The sequence below is a fragment of the Schistocerca americana genome, chromosome 2 (assembly GCF_021461395.2).
Source record: "Schistocerca americana isolate TAMUIC-IGC-003095 chromosome 2, iqSchAmer2.1, whole genome shotgun sequence".
NCBI classification, from domain to species: Eukaryota; Metazoa; Arthropoda; class Insecta; order Orthoptera; family Acrididae; genus Schistocerca; species Schistocerca americana.
The window spans coordinates 833,603,376-833,629,954 of NC_060120.1; the positions used below are offsets into that span (position 1 = coordinate 833,603,376).

Sequence of the window (26,579 nt, forward strand, 5' to 3'; positions counted from 1 at the left end):
ATCACCTGATTAAATTCGATGACATTCCATTATCCTCATTTTGCTTTTGTTGATGTTCATCTTATATCCTCCTTTCAAGACACTGTCCATTCCGTTCAACTGCTCTTCGAAGTCCTTTGCTGTCTCTGACAGAATTACAATGTGATCGGTGAACCTCAAAGTTTTTATTTCTTCTCCATGGATTTTAATACCTACTCCGAATTTTCCTTTTGTTTCCTTTGCTGCTTGCTCAATATACAGATTGAATAACATTGGGGAGAGGCTACAACCCTGTCTCACTCCCTTCCCAACCACTGCTTCCCTTTCATGTCCCTCAACTCTTATAACTGCCATCTGGTTTCTGTACAAATTGTAAATAGCCTTTCACTCCCTGTATTTTACCCCTGCCACCTTTAGAATTTGAAAGAGAGTATTCCAGTCAACATTGTCAAAAGCTTTCTCTAAGTTTACAAATGCTAGAAACATAGGTTTGCCTTTCCTTAATCTTTCTTCTAAGATAAGTCGCAGTGTCAGTATTGCCTCACATGTTCCGATATTTCTATGGAATCCAAACTGATCTTCCCCAAGGTCGGCTTCTACTAGTTTTTCCATTCGTCTGTAAGGAATCTGTGTTAGAATTTTGCGGCTGTGACTTATTAAACTGATAGTTTGGTAATTTTCACATCTCTCAACACCTACTTTCTTTGCGACACCTACTTTCTTTGCGATTGGAATTCTTATATTCTTCTTGAAGTCTGAGGGTATTTCGCCTGTCTCATATATCTTGCTCACCAGATGGTAGAGTTTTGTCAGGACTGGCTCTCCCAAGGCCGTCAGTAGTTCCAATGGAATGTTGTCTACTCCTGGGGCCTTGTTTCGACTCAGGTTTTTCACGGCTCTGTCAAACTCTTCATGCAGTATCGTATCTCTCATTTCATCTTCGTCTACATCCTCTTCCATTTCCATAATATTGTCCTCAAGTACATTGTCCTTGTATAGATCCTCTATATACTCCTTCCACCTTTCTGCTTTCCCTTCTTTCCTTAGAACTGAGCTCTTGATATTCATGCAAGTGGTTCTCTTTTCTCCAAAGGTCTCTTTAATTTTTCTGTAGGCAGTATCTATCTTACCCCTAGTGAGATAAGCCTCTACATTTGTCCTCTAGCCATCCTTGCTTAGCCATTTTGCACTTCCTGTTGATCTCATTTTTGAGACATTTGTATTCCTTTTTGCCTGTTTCACTTACTGATTTTTTGTATTTTCTTCTTTCATCAATTAAATTCAGTATCTCTTCTGTTACCCAAGGATTTCTACTAGCCCTCGTCTTTTTACCTACTTGATCCTCTGCTGCCTTCACTATTTCATTCCTCAAATCTACCCATTCTTCTTCTACTGTATTTCTTTCCCCCATTCTTGTCAATTGTTCCCTTATGCTCTCCCTGAAACTCAGTACAACCTCTGGTTCTTTCAGTTTATCCAGGTCCCATCTCCTTAAATTCCCACTTTTTTGCAGTTTCTTCAGTTTTAATCTACAGTTCATAACCAATAGGTTGTGGTCAGAGTCCACATCTGCCCCTGGAAATGTCTTACAATTTAAAACCTGGTTCCTAAATCTCTGTTTTACCATTATATAATCTATCTGAGACCTTCTAGTATCTCCAGGGTTCTTCCATGTATACAACCTTCTTTCATAATTCTTGAACCAAGTGTTAGCTATGATTAAGTTATGCTCTGTGTAAATTCTACCAGGCGGCTTCCTCTTTCATTTCTTAGCTCCAATCCATATTCACCTACTATGTTTCCTTCTCTTCCTTTCCCTACTGTTGAATTACAGTCACCCATGACTATTAAATTTTCATCTCCCTTCACTACCTGAATAATTTCTTTTATCTCATCATACATTTCATCAATTTCTTCATCATCTGCAGAGCTAGTTGGCATATAAACTTGTACTACTGTAGTAGGCGTGGGCTTCGTGTCTATCTTGGCCACAATAATGCATTCACTATGCTGTTGGTAGTAGCTTACCCACACTCCTATTTCTTTATTCATTATTAAACCTACCCCTACATAACCCCTATTTGATTTTGTATTTATAACCCTGTATTCACCTGACCAGAAGTCTTGTTCCTCCTGCCACCGAACTTCACTAATTCTCACTATATCTAACTTTAACCTATCCATTTCCCTTTTTAAATTTTCTAACCTACCTGCCCGATTAAGGGATCTGAGTAGTGATTATAAATCAACACTCAGACTTCACTGAATACTGAATGGCACATGCATCCTTTTCCATGCCAACAACCGTGGAGTTAATCAGATGCCACCTAGCGGCGTCAGTGGGAACTACAAGCAGTCGATCTGGACATAGATCTCTCTCCAGGCCACTGGTGATGGCACATAGGATATTTTCAATGCAAAATTGGAATAATGAGTGATTTGGCACTTACACCCTTTTCCATGTCAGCTTTTCAATTATATACACACAACATCCTCGAGCTGTACAACACAAGGCACTTTCCCTCAAAACATAAGCTTTTACGTAATGGGAGCTAATTCCATGTCCACAACTTGTTATTGTTCAATGTTCTTAAAAAGGAGCAGTAGCCACCAAAACAAGGCACATCACTTTACCTGGTTTGATGTTAATAACTTGCATCTGTTCCTCATCCTGAGCATCTCCCTTATTGTCCTCACAAAACATGTGGCTCAGACCATCAGCGACTACATTCTCTGTCCCCCAAATTTGTTTAACCTCTGAGGTCTCAACTGCTCACCTGTCGATATGCCCTGTCTGCCTTAGCCTCACAAAAACCCAGCTGTGAGTGACAAACAACAGTGCCCAGGCCTCAAGACTGTATACAAAGTACTTAGCTTTTTGAGAGAACAATGAGACAAATAAGCTGCAAGGCACCTCCCATTAGGATATTGTTGAAGTAGGACAGGGGCCACCCCAGATATTGAAGTGTCTTTCTGGACAGTAAACTCCTGCCCAAAATTGGACATCGCCAACATGGAAAAGCTTGCCAGAACTGCTTTTAGAGCTGTGAACAATACCTGCTGGGATGGATCCCACTAAAAAATTTTTCCCTTTTCTTCCTTAGTTCATTAAGCAGAGCTGTTAACTTAGCAAAATTTGGGATGAATTTCTCTAAGACATCCACCATCTCTATGAAGTGAGCTACATCTTCACATTTTTAGGTGGTGGGCTGGTGTAAATCACTTCTTTTGGACCCTGATTAGTACTAACTCAAATTGAGATGCTATATGTTCTAGAAATGAAATCTGGCTGGGCAGATTTTGCTTTAAGTGATTTAACAGTCACGTGTTTATTTTTTTATCTCTATTTAGTTGATCAATAAACAGTAATTAATAGCATTAGTCAATGGTGCCCATTACCCTGCTGAATTACACACTTTCAAGTAACTAGAATTACTACAACGCCTGACCTATGTTGAACAGTGTATCACCAAGATATATAACCATCAACAAGCCAAACACAAACTGGTTCACTGAGTGCTGCTACATAAACCAATAATCTGACTTTAACATTGTACTCAAAATCAGGTGTAACTGATCAGTCACAAAATCATTTGACAACACTGCAGATTAACATAGTTACGCTCACACAGAGTGCGTGCTACACAGTACTACCACCTGCTTCCTGTAAATTCAATACTGTCCATTCAACATGCAAGCTCACAATATGTGTCAGAACCTGGAAAGAGCTGCATACAAAACACAATACACTAACAGCTCAAAGGCTAACCGAAGTGCATACACTCCAGTAAGCACGGTGGCAGACTGTTTTATTGAAATTGCGCTGGATGTACCATACTGGACCCATCAAACAGCACACTCCTGTTGCCAGTGCAGTGCTATCTGGCAGCCAACATCTACCCAAGTGTTGTCTTCCAGTGCTTCCTGTCTGACTGCTCCACAGAATGGTGCCTTTTGGCTGTCAATGTTCTCCCCGCTGGTACCCAGCATTCTGTTCTTCCATCACAGCCAGCTTTGCACATTGGCTATGGATGGCACAGGTGTATCAGTGCTCTTACTGGCAATGCCTTCATAGTATAGACCAATGACAGCTCTGTTTGCATGGCCTTTCAGATTGCTTCAGATGTGTGGCATCCAGTGATGACACATTGGTAGAGAGAAAGAGGTTCTAAACTAATTTCTCAAAGGCTCATCTGAGTGAAATGAATTTATAATTGTAGTTGACATCCAGTATTGATAATTGGTGTGATTTATTGCAGATTTGAGTCTGTTAGGAAATATGCTTTCAGACATTGACAGATTATAATGATACTTCTAGCTACTGCAAAAATTTAATAATCTGATAATAACAGTAGCACACTGTGAAGAATAACTGCTATTTAGGAACATAACATTATTTTGTAACTTCTTTAGAATCTGTTTTCTTGAAAGTATTGACTATCTGTGCTGGGAATAAAGTAAATCTAATGCATTTTCATTTGACTGTCAATTAGTAAGTACATTAATTGCTAGCATCATTTGGAATGCCTTGATGAAACTGATGGCCAATGGTTACAGTGTTCAATCATTTCTGCTCAGGTATTATCTGGAGATTTGGTTTCACTCATCTCACTGTTTTAATTTGTTTCTTGTTAATAATGCTGCTCCAGTTCATTTCTGCTTTATTGTTAGAATGATTTTTTGTGCATTATGCATGTGTTCTAATTATTTGGTCACAGACTGGAACATTTTATCATACGATATAACATAACTGGTCATATATCAGCATGTGAGTCCTTGGTGAGAGCAAACTCGGTGAAAAAGTGACTGTAAATATGGGTGAATACAGTACTATCTACATCCAGCAATATGGCCAACACTACCACATTTGGTTTAACAGGTTTTACTTCCATAGTTTTAAGACACCCTCACTGAATTAGTTGTGGCCAGTCCATGTCTTAATTATATAGTTCAGTCTCAATTACCAGATGCACATACTGCACTGTCTATAATTATATGATAGTACTCATTGTGTAGTATAACCTAGCCAACTGTCAACAGTCCCACTCAGATGAACAATACATGTGGCACTTTTATCTCAAAGTTAACAGTAATCATTGTTAATGATCCTGCTTCAGTGTCTGTCTTTTTATTCACAATAATACATCATTGCACCATCTCATTATTATGGTTCTCACTGATGTGGGCTCCACTCTCTACATCTTGGAACAGTCTGTTTTAAAACGGCTTCATGACCAGTGCTTATGTAGCTTTGCAAATATAGCTATTAAAGTTTCACATTGCTAAAAGTGTAATATTGACAATTTACAATTAGAATTTTACATTTAAAATTAACTGACTAGTGCAGAAAAATTGGTTTTGATCTGAATTTTATGATAAGAGTTTCATCTGAAATAAGCCTTCTTGATGATGAAAACTGAAAAATAGCTAAATAAACAATACCGTACATAAAAGTGTTAATTGTGCAGGAGCTAATTAAGTGCTAATGTTCCTACCATGTTTTGGAAATTAGATACATGAATACTTTAAGTATTTCTATGGGTTATTTTCATAATTAAATCAATAAATAGTAATTACATCTGCTTACATGTCAACAAAGTGACTGGATTAGGAAATAATTACTATTAGTTAATAGAACTGAGTTTTAGCAAAACTAGTTTCTAGAGATGGTTGAAATGAATTAGGAAATTATTCTGACAAATGTAATTTAGCAAAGTTGGGCCTGGTCGTTTACTCGAAGATACAGAATGACAGCTTTATTGTATGGCACATCTCTCACTAACAATAATGATAATTATGAAGGCAAATAAATAAATAAATACATAAATAAATTTCATTTAAGGGGGCAAATAACAAAACAAAACAAGAATGGGTCCCAATTTACTTTGCTATAACTGTTAGTAAAAGTCATTCAACTTTGTTAAAACCTCTTCATTAGAGCAGGTTGAATTCTCCTTTTTTCTACCCAAGGTACTTTACTGCCAGGTTTTACTCATTTTTTTCTGATTCTGTTCAGTTTCAGCCTTGTATATTTTAGGATAAAAACAAATTCGAAGGGCTGGAGGAATATGCTTCGAACAGAGTTAAACTTTTCACCTACTGTATCTGCTTTGTATAATCTTTCCCTAAGCTCTCTTGTTGGATTATGCCAGTAAAAAAAGAAATAAATGTCATTTCATCCTCAGCGTGGTGCAAGCTTTTTAATTTAAAAAGATTTTCGTGTTTCATTTGTTGATATTACTGCTCATTTAATGAAACAACTTCTCATTTAGTCTCATTAAGCTGAGATGAACCTCTTACTCTGGGCCTGGTCTGGATGTGTTTGATTCTGTTATTAGCTGTGTCTTTAGCAAGACAGTTACAAGGACAGTGGAGTTGTCAGGAAGGGATAAAGGGCAACTAATGTTAGTATCATAGGGGATGATGAAATGATTTTGAGATTTTGCAACAAATGGCTGTAAGTACAACTGGAACTAGTCAGTATAAATTAAACTCTGTGGTTTTCATGATACTGACATTGAATTAGTACATCTATCTGTCTTGTTATGACTGGATGTGATTTATTTAATCAAGATTTAATGTTGTTCTTTGCTAGTTGTGAGCTGTCCAACTGCCTGATTATTGCTGTAAGGAAATATAATATTGCTACTCCTATTTTACATGAATAATGTACAAGAAAACCTTTCAGTTGGCCAATAATTCATTATCTTTTTTCGGAATCTGTTTTCTGTCATTCTATCATTATGACCCTTCCATTTTGTTCTATTTTCTTCTATCTTGTCAACAACTTAACAGATTTTTAAATCTGGTCTTCTTGTTTTATTTTATCAATTGCATTACAGCCTTTTACATATCTCATAACATTCAGTTCTGCTGCCTGTAAACATGATTTTTCATTATTTGTTACTGCTCAAGATTCAGAACTATAAACTAGAGTTGGTACAGCCTTAACTTTATGGAACCTCATTTGTATGTCTTTTCTTCTTTTTCTTCCCATAGTTTTTCTGATTGTTCCACAGATAGCTTGATATTTATTAACCTTCTTCTAAATGTCTTTGTCATAGTTAAAATTAATATAACATCCTAGATAACTGAAGAGGAATATTTCTAAAATTTTCTTGTTTATTATTAATTTCAAGCTGAATGGATTTTTTCCTTTGAAAACCATTACCTTTGTCTTATTTGCAGATATAGTTAAGTTATAATAAATTGCATTTTGGCTCAATCTATATACTGCTCTTTGTAAATTATAATCTGTTTCTTGTGCAATTATGTGGTCAACATATACAGCATTCTGTCACATCAGAACATCCAGTATAAGGCCTCTGCATATGAATCTGTCCAAGTCTGCAAATGAATCTAAATGGCATTGCATTAACATTTCACTTGTATGAGTAAACATCTTAACTATAGTCAAGAAATATATATTCTCAAAGAACTTTGAGTTTCTCCAAATCTGGCTGGCAATGTTAGGCACTTGTGTATTCGTGTCCACACAGGTACTTCGTCTCACAAAGTATGCTCTTTTATGCATAGCAACTCTGTGGAATTTATTTTTTATTTTTTTATTTTCTTTGATTATATAATAAACTTATAGTTCTTATTTAACAAATTCTTATGTTTTGCTTTACAAATTGCCTACATGGAGCCATTTGTTTACAAAATGTCAGAATTAATGCTATTACAGAATAATTCTCAATAGCATACAAGCTAATAAGTAAAGTTATTACTTTTCTACACCAGAAAATACTATCGGAACTAATTTCATTACACGAGGTATGTAATAAACTACAACAAAACTTATCTTGCTGCAAAATATGCATTATCAGTTTTTAATGCAGAACAGAAAAATCTTTGATTAATATCTGATGTGGATTTCATGGGCCCTGAGCAAAAATATGTACACTGTAAAGCAGGTGTTTTCATTGTATGTGTTCACCCATTTTCAATTCCAACAGATGTGATTTTGTTCCAATGTGTCTGCAGTAACATACAAGCAAAGAACTATCATATGAACAGCAACCCAACCCCATAAAACTTATTATTGCTACAGAAACAATACGAATAATCCAGTGATCCAAACCTGACAGATCTGAACCTGAAAGTGAATATGAATCTCGGTTTGGACATGACAGTGGCTTAAATAATCCAAGAATGACACAACTGGGAATGCAGCCACCAATGAAATGGAATTCAGTGGGTAATGCAAAGCATATCACCCAGTTTAGAACTTGGGTGAATCAAACAGGGCATCTTGCACAATTACTCCAAGAATATGATTTTATAAACTAAATATACTGTGCTTTGGAAAAGTTCATTGGTCAGGCAGCTACTGAACAGTCACCAATGGTAAAACACTCCTTTACTCAGGGCATAGTGATCAATATATGCATACTATTAGCCTAGCACATAGTGAAAAAGTGTCTAAGGCTCAGATGGGATTAAATCCAGTTATGATTGAATAATTACTGCACACTTTCATCCTACTCACACCACGACTAATATTGTGCAGGTCTATGCGCCAATAGAAGACTCAAACAATGAAGAGAAAGACATTTCTTATGAGCTGTTGCAAAATGTATTTGATGAAATATTCAGTCATGATCATACACTTCTTCTGGATGATATGAATGTGTTCCTTAGCAATAACAGTAACAGTTTTCAGCACCCCTCGGGTAGAATAAAAAATGATTGATAATGATGAGTGTTTCATATTATTCTGTAGTCTTTATGGACTCTGTCTAAGCAGTAGTATCTTTCAACATAAAATGATGCATAAGAAGACCTGGCATTCACCTGAGTGAAACACTCCAAATGAAATTGAATACATTTGTGTAATTGTGTGATGGAAGTCATGTTTGCAAGATACACAAATCTATCATGCTGCGAATGTTGGGTAGGGCCAGTTGTTCATCTCAACAGACTTGAATGTGAAGTTCAAGCTGCAGCAGTGGTGATAACCTAAGCAACTGTTTGATGTGCCAAAGCTGAAGACAAGGAAGTAGAAAATTCATTCATAATCAGCCTTAGAACTGATTCTGATCACTTCAGCTTCTACCTGATGACACTGAAATACCATCTTTAAAGTCAAGGATTCTGTGAATACATGTGCTGAAAAGACAATTGGATGATGCAGAGGAACACAGAAAGAGCGATGGCTTCAGGACCGATCTTGGCATCTGATATATGAGAGAAAGATTTACAAAGCAACAGTGTGAACAAGCTAAAGATCAAGAAGAACTTCAAGCAGGTAGACATCAAAATGCAGAGTTTGACTGCTGAGTCAAAAGCAGCTGCGGAACTGACGAAAAAGGTTGGTTTGAAGAAAAAGACAATGAGACAAAAAATACTTTCTCTCAAAATGACACCAGGACTTATTTTTACGGAGGCCATAGTTTTACAAATGACCCCATGGAGGATGAAAATGGCAAACTTCTGTTCATAAAAAAGATGAGCATGCCACCTGATGCACTGTGTACTTCAAAGAAACCTTAAACCAGCTCAACCCACTTAATGCCCGCAAAAAAACGAGACAAAATTGCAAGAGCTAATGATAAAAACAGGTGACATCACAGAAGCAGCATGATGAAAGGCATGCTAGGGTAGTCCATGCAGTTGCAATGACCACTGCGGATGGCGTAATGGTGAGATTATCTGTCTTGTAAGCAGGAGACCCTGGCTCGAAGCAATAAATACTGTGTCCAGAAGGTGTAGTGGTTAGAGTAACTATCTAGTGAGCAAATTAAAGCAAGATGGTCAATGATCTCTTCAGTACAGATGCATGCCAGGCACAGACTCTTATGGGCATTGGCAAAATGCTATGAATCCATGAGAAATGAGGATAATGGGCAAGGGGCACTACATCAGTAGTGTGTGAGTAAGCTGAGAATTTGGGTCTGATGGGAGGCATGTGAAGATAGTCCATTTTCAACTTTCCTCATTGATTTCAGTGAATGCCCACTTGCAGTGAATTTCTGTAATTCCTTTGTGTCCGCTTTCTAGACAATTGGAGATATGGCATCATAGCTAAACTATGAAAGTAAGGATAACTAATTGCATGGTCAAACTGGAGAGATATCTTGCTTCTCCCAGTGCCAGGAGAAGTCTTTTGCCTCATCTTTCTAGAAAGGACACCGGAAGCAGTAGACTGTTGACTATGAGAAGAACAGGGTAGCTTCAGAACAGGAGATCCTGTACTGAATAAATATTTGTTCTGCCAAACATGGTAGCATCCGCCTCCATAGAGCAGTGTTCAGCTTGCCTGACTGTTATTCTGAGCACGTGGGTTCAATCTCTGATACCATGAGGGATTTTTGCTTAGTGGGAGGAATGAACCAGAGTCCATTCAGCCTTGTGAGGCCAACTGGGAACAATTTGACTCTGAATGAGTGGCTTGAAGGTCTGGAAAGCCTGCATACCACATTCGGTGACATGATTGACACAGGATGACATAGTGGTCAGGTGGCCACAAGTGACACATTGGACTAGAATGTAGGGCCATTTTTCTTGTTTTTAACATGATAGAAAAATGAATCAAATCCAATTGTCCACTTCTACTGCTTCCCAACTTTGCTGCTACTAAAGTTCATTGCTTTGTAAAAATGAGGTCAAAAACCTCATTTGAGAAATGAGTTGGTTTGTTCTGCAATCTTCCAGTATTGTAAATATCTGGAGCATAAAAGGGGGGAGCTTTAGTGTTTATATATCAGTGAGATAATAGCTGCGGAGCCTGTTAAGATGCATTTAACTTTTCTGGTCATAACCCATTGCAGTTGGCTGCAGTATGATAAATAGGTTTACTTTCTGTGCTGAATACTAATATTTAGATTAAAAATCACAGCTCTTCCACACATGCTTATTTCCAATCGTAATTGATAAGTAAAATAACAGAACAACAGAACAGAACAGAGTCCAGACTATTGACCAACATTATCTCACACCAAAAACTAACTAAGGTACAAAGTGTCCAGTGATGCTCATGTATTACTACAACTCAAAGGTGCTACAATCACATATTGATCATTTACAATTTTAAAAAAATTTACATATCAGTAATATTTTATGACATTTACATTCCAAAAGTTCTTAAAATTAGACTCTAATTTTTATGTAAACAACAATAGTAAAAGATCTGATTCATTTCAAAACTTTCTCTAGAAATTAATGCAATTTTGCATTTTTAAATATTTTCTTATTGGACATTTTGTTATATTTGCACCTAAGTGAAATAATTCTATCATGTATTACATCGTACCAAAGAAAGCCAAAATTTGTACTACTTCTGAAGTATTTTTGTATATTGGGTAATCTGACTGTCTGATTGTATTGGGAACTCCAAGTATTTGTGTGTATCAAGTACTTCAACTTTTGTGTGCATCGTGTGTTCTGGTTTGGTAGAAAGTAGAAAAAAGCTTTTGACAGGGAATATCAAGAGGCTATGTGGAATATTGTAAGCCTGTGTGGAATTTCTGGGCATCTAAATGAGTTCCTCAGAAACCTGTATCTTGATTCAATTTGCTGTAGAAGAACATCAGGTGGGAACATCCCTTTCATTAGCATTCTGACAAGGATGCAGTTTGTCACCATTACTTTTCATATTAAATTTAGAGTTCATAATGGAGATAACTATGTGCAAGTCAAACTTGGGTACACATTGGAATGAGCTGTCTAGGCTTACAGATCTGGACTTTGCTGATGACATTATTCTTCTGGAAGAAACACCACAATATTTACAACTGATGACTATTAAGTCAGATGGAATGGCCAGTCTTGGCTTAACACAATGCATTCAAATTATAGTACAACAGAAGGTACTACAAGATGTTCACCAATTTCCGTATCTCAGCAGCCTTATCTGTAAGCATGGGGATGTAAATGTGGACACCAGGCATAGAAATGAGCAAGCTTCTGCAGTCTTCCAGTGAATGTGATCCATATGGCAATTACTCTTTAAGTATGTCCACATAGCTTTAGATATACTCCTCTATCATCTCATCAATAGCTCTGTACACTATTTGATCAAAAGTACCCAGACATTTCTATGTAATGCAGAATTGATCACAAGATGTCACAAGGGACAGAACCGCCATCATAAAAGGAGTAGAGGAGTGTTGTCTTGTCAGTGAGAAGCAATAACAGCAGAATGGTTTGGTCAGGAGAGGTCATTGACTTCAAACATGGATTAGTCATTGAATGTTATGTGAGTAACAAACATGTCAAGTACAATCCTCCGAAAGCTGCACAAGTTGGCTGTTAGTGATGTGGTGCGAAGTGGAAATGTGAAGGAGCAACCACAGCTAAACAAGACTAGACAGACCTCTTGTGCTGATGGACAGGGACAGTTGAGCATTGTGGATGGTGACTGTAAAGAATCGCGTAAATCAGTGGGAGGAATCACTTGTGAGTTCCAGAGTGCTACCAGCAGAATGGATTTGTCAGGAGAGTTCAGTGACTTCATACAGGAACTAGTCATTAAATGTTATGTGAATAACATATGGTACAATGATTGAACAACTTCTTGTAGCCAAACATTTCTGTAGTCAGTGAGCTAAGCAACACTTGAGGTAGTATAAAGAGTGGCACCACTGGACAGTGGATGATTGGAAATGCGTCATTTTGAGTGATGTATCATGCTATGCCCTGCAGCAGTCTGACAGAAGGATTTGGGTTTGGTGAATGCCGGTAAAACATTACCTGCCATCATGTACATTGCCAGTACGGAGGAGGTGGCATTATGGTATGAGGGAGTTTTTCATGGTTTGGGTGAGGTCTTCTTATTACGTATAAGAAAGTGCTAAAGCAGAAGGGTATGAAAATACACTCCTGGAAATGGAAAAAAGAACACATTGACACCGGTGTGTCAGACCCACCATACTTGCTCCGGACACTGCGATAGGGCTGTACAAGCAATGATCACACTCACGGCACAGCGGACACACCAGGAACCGCGGTGTTGGCCGTCGAATGGCGCTAGCTGCGCAGCATTTGTGCACCGCCGCCGTCAGTGTCAGCCAGTTTGCCGTGGCATACGCAGCTCCATCGCAGTCTTTAACACTGGTAGCATGCCGCGACAGTGTGGACGTGAACCGTATGTGCAGTTGACGGACTTTGAGCGAGGGCGTATAGTGGGCATGCGGGAGGCCGGGTGGACGTACCGCCGAATTGCTCAACACGTGGGGCGTGAGGTCTCCAAAGTACATCTATGTTGTCGCCAGTGGTCGGCGGAAGGTGCACGTGCCCGTCGACCTGGGACCGGACCGCAGCGACGCACGGATGCACGCGAAGACCGTAGGATTCTACGCAGTGCCGTAGGGGACCGCACCGCCACTTCCCAGCAAATTAGGGACACTGTTGCTCCTGGGGTATCGGCGAGGACCATTCGCAACCATCTCCATGAACTGGGCTACGGTCCCGCACACCGTTAGGCCGTCTTCCGCTCACGCCCCAACATTGTGCAGCCCGCCTCCAGTGGTGTCGCGACAGGCGTCAATGGAGGGACGAATGGATACGTGTCGTCTTCAGCGATGAGAGTCGCTTCTGCCTTGGTGCCAATGATGGTCGTATGCGTGTTTGGCGCCGTGCAGGTGAGCGCCACAATCAGGACTGCATACGACCGAGGCACACAGGGTCAACACCCGGCATCATGGTGTGGGGAGCGATCTCCTACACTGGCCGTACACCACTGGTGATCGTCGAGGGGACACTGAATAGTGCACGGTACATCCAAACCGTCATCGAACCCATCGTTCTACCATTCCTAGACCAGCAAGGGAACTTGCTGTTCCGACAGGACAATGCACGTCCGCATGTATCCCGTGCCACCCAACGTGCTCTAGAAGGTGTAAGTCAACTACCCTGGCCAGCAAGATCTCCGGATCTGTCCCCCATTGAGCATGTTTGGGACTGGATGAAGCGTCGTCTCACGCGGTCTGCACATCCAGCACGAACGCTGGTCCAACTGAGGCGCCAGGTGGAAATGGCATGGCAAGCCGTTCCACAGGACTACATCCAGCATCTCTATGATCGTCTCCATGGGAGAATAGCAGCCTGCATTGCTGCGAAAGGTGGATATACACTGTACTAGTGCCGACATTGTGCATGCTCTGTTGCCTGTGTCTATGTGCCTGTGGTTCTGTCAGTGTGATCATGTGATGTATCTGACCCCAGGAATGTGTCAATAAAGTTCCCCCTTCCTGGGACAATGAATTCATGGTGTTCTTATTTCAATTTCCAGGAGTGTATTTTACAGAATTGTGTACTGCATAAGGTAGAGGAACAGTATGGAGACAATGATGATATCAATTTGACAATGCTGTCACAAAAGGGCATCTATAAGGCAATGGTTTGTTGACAATACTGGCCCACCCAGAGACTTGGCCTGAACCCAATAGAACACTATTGGGATGAATTAGAATGTTGAATTCACTCCAGACCCTAGTGTCCAAAGTCACTATCTTCTCTGGTTGTAGTTTTTGAGGAAGGATGAGCTGCCATTCCTCTATGGGATCCAGATACCTTGTTGAAAGTGTCCCCAGCATAGTTCAAGCTGTCATAAAGGTGAGGGGTCAACACATCCCACATAAATGTCCACTAATAGGTGTATGAATATTTGTGGTCAAATAGTGTACATGCAGGAGACTTGGAAAACGTCAGTAAAATCAGCGTATGAGCTCATGGTTCTTCACTGATGATACTTAGGTACATTTTGAAGATCAGTTATTGCAGTTATATTGCAAATGATGAAGTGCTGAGAAAAAGTGGTCTATGCATTTTGCACAGAATCATTGTAAAAAAAGACTGAAGTTTGTAGAGCATATTCTGTGCATGAAAGATGGAAGAATCCCTGATTCAGCACTGTTGTGAACGAATGTAGGGATACAGAAGCAGAGAAAGACCTTGTAACACTTGGAAATGAACTTTTGCAGAGGATCTTTGGTGCATGAAGATAAAGTGGGAGAAAATTGAAGACTTGGCAGCTGATCATGTTTGCTTGAAGAAACTTGTTCTCTGATATGCAACTTAGCGTCAGAGGAACTAAGCCTAAGCCTTCAGGTGGCTCTGGGTTACATTTTGTACCATTCATCAGCTGCAAACCTGTCTGATATAAGATTGACATGTAAGATCTTGCAGGCAGTCCTTATAATACAAATAATTCACAGAAATGCATTTGGAGCTGCAACCAGCACACTCCCCAATAAGTCTTTAAAATGCATTTTCATTAGAAGCAGTAGCAAGCAAGTGAATACAGAACTCCACATTAAAGTGGCTATTTATCTCTGAATTCACTGCTCACAAAAACACTGGCAGTTAAGGGAGAAGAAGAAGCAATGCACTCAACCAAGAAACTAATTTGCAATGAATCCCATATTAGAGCTGGGAAACATCACTGTATGGAAATATTCCCATTTTAATCTGTTGGTAATTGTGACAACACCAAATCTAGGTTGGTAATGGATACCTTTCTATCACTTCCAATAGTCATACACATTTTGGAAACTGCTTCAGTAATTTGAATGGATTCAACACACATGTGTCTTTCTTTAAAGTACAATAATGAACTAGATGCTGACATAATCAATGATTTTGGTATGTTTTGTGCAGCATCACTTGCTTTAAAATGTTGTTTTCATTATTCATGTTTAGCACGCTCTACATTTGGGCTCAACTGATGAATTCCACATCAAATCTATTGTATTAGTTAATGTGTGAGGTATTTCATTATTAGATTTGTTTTTGCTGTCATGCAGATGTTTTTTGGAATTGGTTGAATTATGACAATTTCTTTTCCTCTTTTTAAAGGGACCAATCAAGACCATCCTTTCCACATGCATGGTTATCATTTCCATGTGGTTGCTATGGAACTTCTAGAAGAAGAAGAAATTGTGTCACTTGTCCGGGTGAAAGAAATGAATGAAAATGGTGCAATAAATAAGACTCTTGAAGGAGCACCTCTTAAAGATACTATATCTGTTCCAATGAGAGGTTATACAGTAATTAGATTCAAAGCAGACAATCCTGGTAAGATAACTTTTTTTTCCTCAAATAACACGCATATTTTACTCTATAACTCTTGCGACACATGACTTAAAAAAGGTCAAATTATTCAGTAAAGTCCATTACTTTTCTTTTGGGTATCAGATAATGCTCTTAGTAAATATTATTCTAATAATGCACAGAAAGTTCTGGTTGAGAATAACGATATACTCAGGAAAAAGAGATGACACACTGAAAGGCAAAAGCACTGCATTGTTGACAGATATATAAACAAAAGGTACAGAGATTTGCTTTGTTAGCTTTCAGAATGAAATTCCTTTCTCAAGGACACAAAAACACACACACTCACTCCATGCCCATGCCTGTCTCCCTACAGTGCACTCATTTGACTGCCAGCTCTTTCCTGGTCCACGATGAGTATACTGTGTAGTCATCCAGCTACACATGGCTAACAAAATTAAGGCCTAACCTGCTATATCATCTAGTTAAGTTATGAATCAAGCCAATAGTGATCGAGACTCAGCCCTGCCACTAAATTTTCGCCAGACTAACATAAAACACTGAGTCAATCCTGCTTGTTGCAAATCTGATGTGATGTGGAAAAAAACACTCTCTGATTTCTACTAACCAAAGTTAGACAGTTTTGTCTAACTTTTACCTCTACGTACACAGCTAAGTACCATACAACTACATTCACATATGGTTATATTGATGTGACAATATGACATTTACTTCTAAGTGAACACAGAGTGCTCAGTCTGACACTTATTATTATATTACTCGCATCTGAGTGTACTGCACCAATCAGGTGTAAGCAGAGTTTACAGATTTTCTTGACAAATGAATCTCCACCAATTTATATAATAATTTTGTAAATGAATCCATAAGTAAACATAATAGATATCATCAGATTGTGCAATTAATAATAAGAATTTTAAGTGTGCCAGAAAAAGTAATTTTAAATGTACATTCAGAGCTAGTAGAGAGCAATTGTAACAATGGAAATAAAGTAATTTCTTTTTATGGATTATAGCCTGAAATTAATACATTGTGTACAAAATCATATGCAATTCTGGTAGAAAAACAGTTGAGATAATATTAAAGTGCTTAAAAAGTTGTAATTATTTTTGCTATCGACAACTTCTGTTGAGGAAAGGTAATACTAGAGGAGGGCATCCCTTTACAATATCCCCCCTCACAAAATTTGGAAACAATTCGTGTACAATATTTTGTGACAAACTTTAAGATTTTCCAAACAGTATATAAAATGATGCCAAAAAATAGAACGCAGATGTATAGAAGTATCTGATACATTATATATTATGGAAAACATAAGAAAAATATCTACACTACAAGTCATAATTTTTATACTGTACATATCAGTACATGCCTTTCAGATTTTCAGATCTGTGCAACATACTGTCACAAGACAAATAATTCAAAGTCAAAACTACAACATTACAACACTAAACTATGGAAAAAATTACAGAGAAAATGTAAATTACTAGAATCACAAACTGCAAGTTTACATCCATAAAACCACACCTTCAAAATCTTCAAACGAGAAGAGAAAAAAATTCAGAACATAAGGCATGATGAGGGAGCCGACTCGAAAAACTCACAATGACAGGCACATACCAGAAGAATATACTCAATCACGTGTTGGATTATAGCACAAAATCAACCAGCCACATAAACCAGAGAATTTAAAGATATGTTGACTCATGAAAGCACAAAATAATGAAAAAATAATAGGGCCTAAGCTTACAATGTAGGGACTAACCCATGAATCCAAATCACACTGGGTAAAACCAGCAAAAAGTTTCGAAGCAACAAAATGAATAAAGTTCATAATCATATTAGTATGTTCAATCATATGTATCATATGTAAAGAGTATTTATAAGAAGCATCTAGCCTCAATCAATAGTTGCACACTCTCCTTGAATACACACACACAAACACACACACAATTCAATTTCCAGTCAAATACAATATTGCAGTACTCAGGATAAATACAGGTAAACAGAGCCATAAATAGCTTTTAATGATGACATAATTGAGTAGCTTGAGGGCCAAAATCTGTGTATGAAAGCATGACATGTATACATCTTGTTGTATTGTCTGTACTAGTAAGTGTCTTCCACACAATTTGCTAGTTGTTCATACAAACTAACCTATGTACATAGAGACATTGAAGATTCACTTGCAATAGAAAAAAATGTATATAATACATACTGATTTCAAGTTACATAATGTATTGGGAAGTTAATCCCCATACTTGAAAAAACATACATTTATGTGGAATAACATTGTCTTTAGCAGTCTTTCCTAACAATTTACATAGCTCAGTCACAACACTGATGTAGTTGACAGATGCTTGAGTACGTTACTCAGCACCTATAATCTCTCATAAGTCGACTGTTCCAACAGGGTACAGCCATACAGCAGTGTGAGGAGTAGATCTACCCATATCTCTCAGTTTCCTCCCTAGAGTTCTGATCAGATGTTCCAATGGATAGGTAACTTCCTGTCTAGTATTCACATCAAATCCTGAAACTTTTTGTTTTTTTGTTTTTACTAAATATGCTGTTCAATACCTTCCTCACATCACACGGCATATCCTCTCCCTATTTATATTGCAGAAGCATTTATGTAGGATTTGCTTCAGAAAGGACTAAAAAGTTTTCACATATGAAACTTTAATAAACAGAGCTAAATGCAGTGAAAAAATGAAATTATAAGGTGATACACACAGATATACTAAGATACTATTCCTAATTTTTACAATATTTAATGGCATTATCCCATCTCAAAATTGTAAAAGGATCTATTCATTTAGTCTCATGGCATATATGTATCAAATTTTAAAGCAAAAATCTACTACAAAACATAACTATATGATGTATCATAGATTTAAACTCAGTCAATAGCTAAGACAGAATTTTAGAAATCACACCATCTTACATACCACATCTGTGACAAACAAAACACAAGTATATAGTCTTATGAATCTGCAAACATAGTGTATATTTTCTTGTAGACTAGGGATCATTATGCATCCATGTTTAAAGATCTTATCTTCTATACCAGAAGTTAACAGTACTTGACATCTTACCAATTTGTTTGCTTCCTAATAGCTCTTCTTATCTTTACACTGGCAATGGACATTGCCACAAAATTTTTACTATACTTAATCATGTCTCTAAATTATTCAGATATACCACAAATTGGGCTATCTGTATCAATCAAACTGTTCCCTTCCCATTGATCAATCTTAATCTTAATGTAAGGACACTCCAAATCTGAATCATCATCTCTGTTATTAGACACTTCATGTAAAAGATCACTTTTAATTTCCTCAAATGCTACATCCACACTGTCTTTACTTTATTAGTATCATAGAATTACTTTGGTTACTCATGTTGTCAGGTAAAGATTGAACACAACAAATGGATTCCATGGCATCACATCACTTGTTACAGAATGAACACAAAATACATTACTGTCAAAATTACACTTCCTGCTTAGGTCATCTTTCACTTCATTCCACCAATTTGGATACAAATTTTGACTAACCATGGCTAACTTATTCCAGAATGCACACTTATTTATGTTATCATCAATCTGGTCCCAAACAAACTTCAAAACTTTTTAACCTTTATTCTCTTGCGTCACAGATAACTCACATTTACTGTTTGAATCATAACTCTGCTTAACATTAATGAAAAACTGCTTTGACTGGACTGGTATTCCATGACACTCACTTATAATATCATATACATCCCTTACCTAACCTGTATTGTCAACATCCTTCACAAATAACTCTGAACATTCATTATTCTTAAACTCCACAAATACCTGATACTCATCATCATCATCATAATCTTCCAAAATTACTTCATCAACAACATCATTAATAACACAAGTATCATCTCCATTAAAGTCACTTATCTCACCTACATCCGTTTGCAATAAGCTACCAGTCTCAGACTTACCAACCTCAGTTATTTCACAGCTCTCATTCACATCTACATAAAAAATATCACCTAGTTCAGATCCAATACAGTCACCACCTGATTTACATACATCAAGAACACTGTTTTCTGACCAAGACAAGAAATCATTAGTACCTACTACATCAAAATTCTTACTACTCTCACATTCTGGTTTGTGATTAGTACCTGCATCACCATAATGAAACATAGTATCCCAAAACTTTTGATCAAAGCATAAATGTGCCATATTATTAACACTTATTATAGTCTGGAAGTGTGAACTGGGGGTCCTGTGTTTGTTGTGTTTCCTCACCCCAAAACTGTTGACCTTCATTGAGGCAGACTTTTGTTTCCTGAGTAATTACTTCTATGACTGTTTCTCCTATTAAATTGCCCATTGTTATCCCCATTATTCCTATCCTGCTGATGTTCAAAATTTCTGTCTCTATTAAAATTTGGATCCTGATAGAATTTACCATTATCTCTGTTTCTGCAGTTATTCTCATTGTGATTTCTATTGTTTCAATTATTAAGGTACATACTTCTCTCTACGGCCCTATCATCCTGTAAAGATATCGTAAAAGCTGCTCAAGACAATCATCAGTTCCATGTACTAAACCCCACTGCAACCTATCTGGTAATCTCCTCTTAAGTGCATCAATCAACATAATTTTGTCAAATGGTTTGTTAAAGTGTGTTAATTTCTTAAGTTGGTTCTTACAAAATTCTTTCAGAGTTTCATCCATATTCCTCTAATAAGGACCATTCAAAAATTCAGTTTTAATTCTCCCCTGTTCAGCTTCCAACCAAAATTTATTTTAAAAAGTTTTCTTGAAACTTTGATACTGTATATTTCCCACTGACTTAAATTTAAATTTACCCAAGACAGAGCTTCATCTTCAAGACATCTTTTAACAAATTTAATTTTTTTATTGTCACTCATGCCTGACACCAAACTATCTCTGCAGTGGTGCACAAAATCCACTGGATGTAAATTGTCTGATGGAAAACTTTTTAATGGAGTGTAGGACCATGCAGTAGCATTGTTTGAAGACAGATTTTTGTGAATACAGTTTCCCTGAGCTGTGGAGACTTTTGGATCTAAAACATTTTCATTAGTTAGCATGCTGTTTTCAACATTAAACATTTTTTGATCTAAACTACTAAAGTTGTGTTCCATATTTCCTCTGCAGCCTTCTGTTGAAATCTGAGTTGTTAACAGTTTTCTCCTGTTGTGAATATTGTGCAACTTACTCATTTTTCAAAACAATAAATTTATTTGTCAAGATATTGACTTTCTCATTCACATTTTTCAGTCCATCTGACAACCCATTTTTAGCAACAAAACCAGAGTACTAAGTTGCTCTACTTGGCATTGTACCCTGTCCATTTTATCATTGTTTTCAGTTTGTATTGCTGTCAACTGATCATGTTTTAATGTACATTAGAAACAATGTGCCTAATTTTGTGTTGAGAAGTGATATTCATAGCCATAATACTAGAAACAGAACATCTGTAGACGTACCATATCATAGATTATCAAAATCGCATAACTCTTAGCTAGTTCTTGGACTAAGGATGTTTAATAGACTAAGTGCTGACTTTAAAGAACTACCTGTAAATATCTTTAAAGCTAAATTATACAAGCTACTAGTGAACAATCCGTTTTACACCATTGATGAATTCTTTGAAGATTCTGTATTCTAACGTGTACCTATTTTATGTAAACCAATTTACATTGATATAGTAGTTTATGTAGAAATATATGATTTGACTTTGTCTATTGCTGTAATCAGCTGAGCGACAATAAAATTATTATTATTGATTGCACTGAATTTGTTACTGTTATCTGTTTTTATTTCTATTAACTGATCATTAACTGCACTCAATTTTGCCAAAATCAATTGCTTAATATCAGTTTTCACTGTTTCTTTGCTTTCTACACTTTCACTTAAAATTCACAGATAGTTTGTACTTATCTATTCTGATGTCCTTCATCGTATTTGTGAAGTCCTCTCCCAATTCATCTGGTCCATCATCGTTGTTATTGATATTATCTCATCACTGTTGATACGACTTTGTTGAGGAGCTCTTGGGCCCTTTTTTTGTCGAGTGATTGAAGTCCAATAACATTTTTATTTAAAAATACACAAATAATTGTCCTTTCTTCTTTGGCAAAAAAACTTTGCTATCAGTCAACAGATCATGGCTGATGCCCACTCTTGTACCCTCCCATACATCACTATTAGAATTGCCTTAGGCTCTTCACTATTTTCAAAAACTTCAAGAGGTGTAAGGTATACAAAAGAAAAACTTTTTTCTTATCTTCATTTTCTCCTCTTGTTGTTGTTGGCTTCAAGTCTTGCATCTAGGATACATTTTTGAAGCTGTAATTTTTATAATGTTGTGGGTTCTTGATAACTGAATAACTGATGAAGATTTGCTTGTTTCCATGAATATCTGTTTATTTTGTCTCCTTCTTCTAAATCTCACCAACTTTAAAATTTTCACTTCTATCACACCACAAATTACATTATTAGTGACACACAAAAAAACACTTCTGGTTCTGTCAGAGGCATGCCCACTACTAACATTCTGCAGTATTCACAATATTCCAAAGAGTTTACAAAGCAGAAGAGTTTACACATTTTCTTAACAAAAGAAGGATCTTCGCTAAAATATATCATTGTTTTGTAAATGAGACCAGAAATAAATTTTATAATTTTTGTCGGATTGTGCAATAGGATAATAGGAATTTTAAGTATTCCCGTTATTTTGTAATTTCAAACATTTCTCAAAGAAGAGTAATTTTAACTGTACATACAGAATACTAAAAAAATAATTTCCTTTTTTGTATTTATCTGAAATATAATATATCATATACAAAATCAAATGAAGTTCATTCAGTTAACCAGCTGAGAATGTTCGCCTATACAAGAATTGACAGTATACACAGTATCGGTTATTTCTATAAAAAAAAAAGGTAGTGTTAGAGGAGGGTGTTCCATTACAACATTCAATTGACAAGAAAATCTAACTACTAATGTCCAAAAGGGAAATAATATCATTTGCATATCACTATTTTAAAATAACAGCTACTCATTACATTACAGATCAAAATAAACACTATGCTGTTTCACCAGAAATTCATGTAAAAAAAAAGCAAGAAAGAAAACAGGAAAAATACCTTTTATATAGGTCACAACTAGTGATGTCTTTACAACTGGGGTGCGGACTGGGTTGGGGTGAGTGATGGACAGAGGCGGAAGGCAGTGATATGGTTGGGGGGAAGCTTCTAGCCACTTGTGGGAGAGTGGGGAGCCACTTGTGGGCTAGTTAGGGATGCAGGTAGAGGTGGCAGGTGGCAGATGGCTGAGCACATGATTTTGCAGACTAGGGCGTGAGATGCAGCACACAAGTAGTTGACATGTATTGGACAGGGGTAATGAGAAAGGGATGGTGTGTGTGTGTGTGTGTGTGTGTGTGTGTGTGTGTGTGTGTGTGGATGGAGGGAGGGGGTGGGACAGTGAGTTAACTTAGCTTTACACCAAGGAAGTTATGGGAGTGAAGGATGTGCTGTCAGGATAGCTCCCATCTGCACAGCTCTCGAAAGAGGGTGGTGGTGGGGAAGATCCAGATGCATGGGTTGTGAAACAACCATTGAAGTCTCGCATTTTGTGCTCTGCTGTGTGTTGTGCTACTGGATTGTCCACCTTGCTTTTGCCAACAGTTTGTCAGTGGCCATTCATACCGGTTGACAGTGGTTGCTTGTCACACCAATGTAAAATGCTGTGCTGGTATACAACAAGGCTGCTTTCACAGGTGGCCTGGTCTCTGATGGGGTAGGATAAGCCTGTGATAGAGCTGGAGCAGAAGGTGCTGGTTGGGTGGATAGGGCAGGTCTTGCATCTGGGTCTTCCACAAGGGTATGATCCCTGGGGCAGGGGATTGGGGGTGGGAGTGGCATAGGGATGGACTAGGATATTGTGGAGGTTGGATGACGGAACGCCACTTTGGGAGAGGATGGAAGTATCTTGGGTAGGATGTCCCTCATTTCAGGGATGATGATAGATAATCGTAGCCAAAGTGATACCATTCCAGAAGTCCAACACAACATCCAATCCCTGCTGAAATCCTTAAGCCCTTCCCAGACCCTCTCTGCTGAATTCGTCTCCCTGCTCACCCCAACAACAGTCCGCACACAATGTTCTACGTGCTCCCCAAAATCCACAAACCTAACAATTCCGAGACCCCATTGTGACTGGTTATAGTGCCCTCACCAAAAGAATCTTGGCCCTTGTTGACCAACATCTCAACCAATTGTGCAAAACCTAGCCTACCACGTTAAAGATACCAACCACTTCCTGGACCAGCTCTCCACCATCCTCACACCCTTACCTCCCTGGTCCCTACTCGTCACTGTAGATGCAACATTCTTATACACCAGCATCCATCATGCCCATGGCCCTGCCATGAATGAACACTACCTTTCCCAAAGCCCTGCAGATCCCAAAATCACCAGTTCACTCCTCATACACGTAACCAACTACATCCTAACCCATAACTACTTTACCTTTGAAAGGGAGGTATACAAACAAATGCATGGCACAGCCATGGGTACCCACATGTCACCCTCCTATGCCAACCCCTTCATGGACCACCTACAGAAACATTCCCAACTTCCCAAAACTCAAACTCCTGTCCAGGACAACTTATCCTCATTACTCCACAATCTCAACACCTTCTCTCCCATTCACTTCATCTGGTCCTTCTCTAGCCATCGTGCCACCTTTCTAGATGTTGATCTTCTCCTCACTGATGCCTCCATCAACACCTCAGTCCACAGCATATCCACCAATCACCAACAGTACCTCCAATTTGACAACTGCCACCTCTTCTACACCAAAAAATCCCTCCCATACAGCCTGCCCACCCATGGCAGACACATCTGTAGTGAAGAGAACTCCCACATCCAGTATGCTGAAGGCCCCACAAAAACCTTTGCAGACAGGATATACCTCCCAGACCAAATATACAAACAGATCTCCCATGCCATAGCCACACACACACCTGATCCTCACATTCATCCCAGGAACCAACCACAGAGAAGCACCCCCCTTGTCACTCATTACCACCAGGGACTGGAGTGACTAAACTACATCCTTTGTCAGGGCTTTGATTATATATCATCATGCCCTGAAATGAGGGACATCCTACCCAAGATACTTCCATCCCCTCCCAAAGTGGTGTTCTGCCACCCATCCAACTCAACAAGTTCCTAGTCCATTCCTACATCTACATCTACATCTACATCTATATGGATACTCTGCAAATCACATTTAAGTGCCTGGCAGAGGATTCATCTAAATCTAACCACCTTCACAATTCTCTATTATTTCAATCTCGTATAGTGTGCAGAAAGAATGAACACCTATATCTTTCCTTACGAGCTCTGATTTCCCTTATTTTATCTTGGTGATCATTCCTCCCTATGTAGGTAAATGTCAACAAAATATTTTCGCATTCGGAGGAGAAAGTTGGTGATTGGAATTTCATGAGAAGATTCTGTTGCAACAAAAAACAATTTGTTTTTAATGATGTCCAGCCCAAATCCTGTATCATTTCTGTGACACTCTTTCCCATATCGCGATGATACAAAACGTGCTGCCTTTCTTTGAACTTTTTCGATGTACTCTGTCAGTCCTATCTGGTAAGGATCCCACACCACGCAGCAGTATTCTAAAAGAGGATGGACAAGTGTAATGTAGGCAGTCTCCTTAGTAGGCCTATGCCACTCCCACACCCAGTCCCTTGCCACAGAGATCATACGCTTGTGAAAGACCCCGATGCAAGACCTGCCCTAACCAATAACCCAGCACCTTCTAATCCAGTCCCTGTCACAGGCTTGTCTTACCCTCAGAGGCTGGGTCACCTGTGAATGCAGCCATGTTATACACCAGCTCTACTGCAACCACTGCACAGTGTTTTACATTGGTATTACAATCAACCAGCTGTCAGCAGAACGAATGGCCTTTGCCAAATTGTTGCCAAAAACAAGGTGGACCACACAGTGGCACAACATGCAGTAGAGCACAACATTCGAGGTTTCAACGCCCATGGCTCTTCACAACCCTTGCCATCTGGATCATATTCACCAAAAAAACTTCCCTGGCCTAAACAACTTGGTGACCCTCCACCTCCAACCAATAGAGAGAGAGAGAGAGAGAGAGAGAGAGAGAGAGAGAGAGAGAGAGTGTGTGTGTGTGTGTGTGTGTGTGTGTGTGTGTGTGTGTGTGTGTGTGTATGTACACTGCGCAACTGTCTGCCAACTACCCCCTCTACCTTCATCACTAGCTAGTCCACAGACAGCTTCCCATTCTCCCACATGCTGATAGACACTCCCCCCCCCCCCCCCCCCCGGACCCCGTCCCAGCCTCCTGCCTCTCTCCATCCCTTACTCCACCCGACCCTGCACCCCACCTCACCCCAGTACACTTATCATGGGCTAGGAAAGAACTGTCAGTCAAATGAGCACAATGTAGGGAGACATAGCAAAGCAAATCTCTGTACCTTTTGTTTGTTTATCTGTTAACAACAATGTGCTTCCGCCT

At 38.5% G+C, this 26,579-nt stretch overlaps 1 protein-coding gene across 1 annotated transcript in view; it reads left to right on the plus strand.

Annotated features, from left to right (window-relative positions):
• LOC124594467 (laccase-4-like) overlaps positions 1 to 26,579 on the plus strand; it is a 182,963-nt gene that overhangs the window by 136,908 nt on the left and 19,476 nt on the right. Inside the window, exon 9 of the mRNA XM_047132841.1 lies at positions 15,778 to 15,996. Coding sequence (XP_046988797.1) covers positions 15,778 to 15,996 — 219 coding nt within the window. The remainder of the gene's footprint in view (positions 1 to 15,777; positions 15,997 to 26,579) is intronic.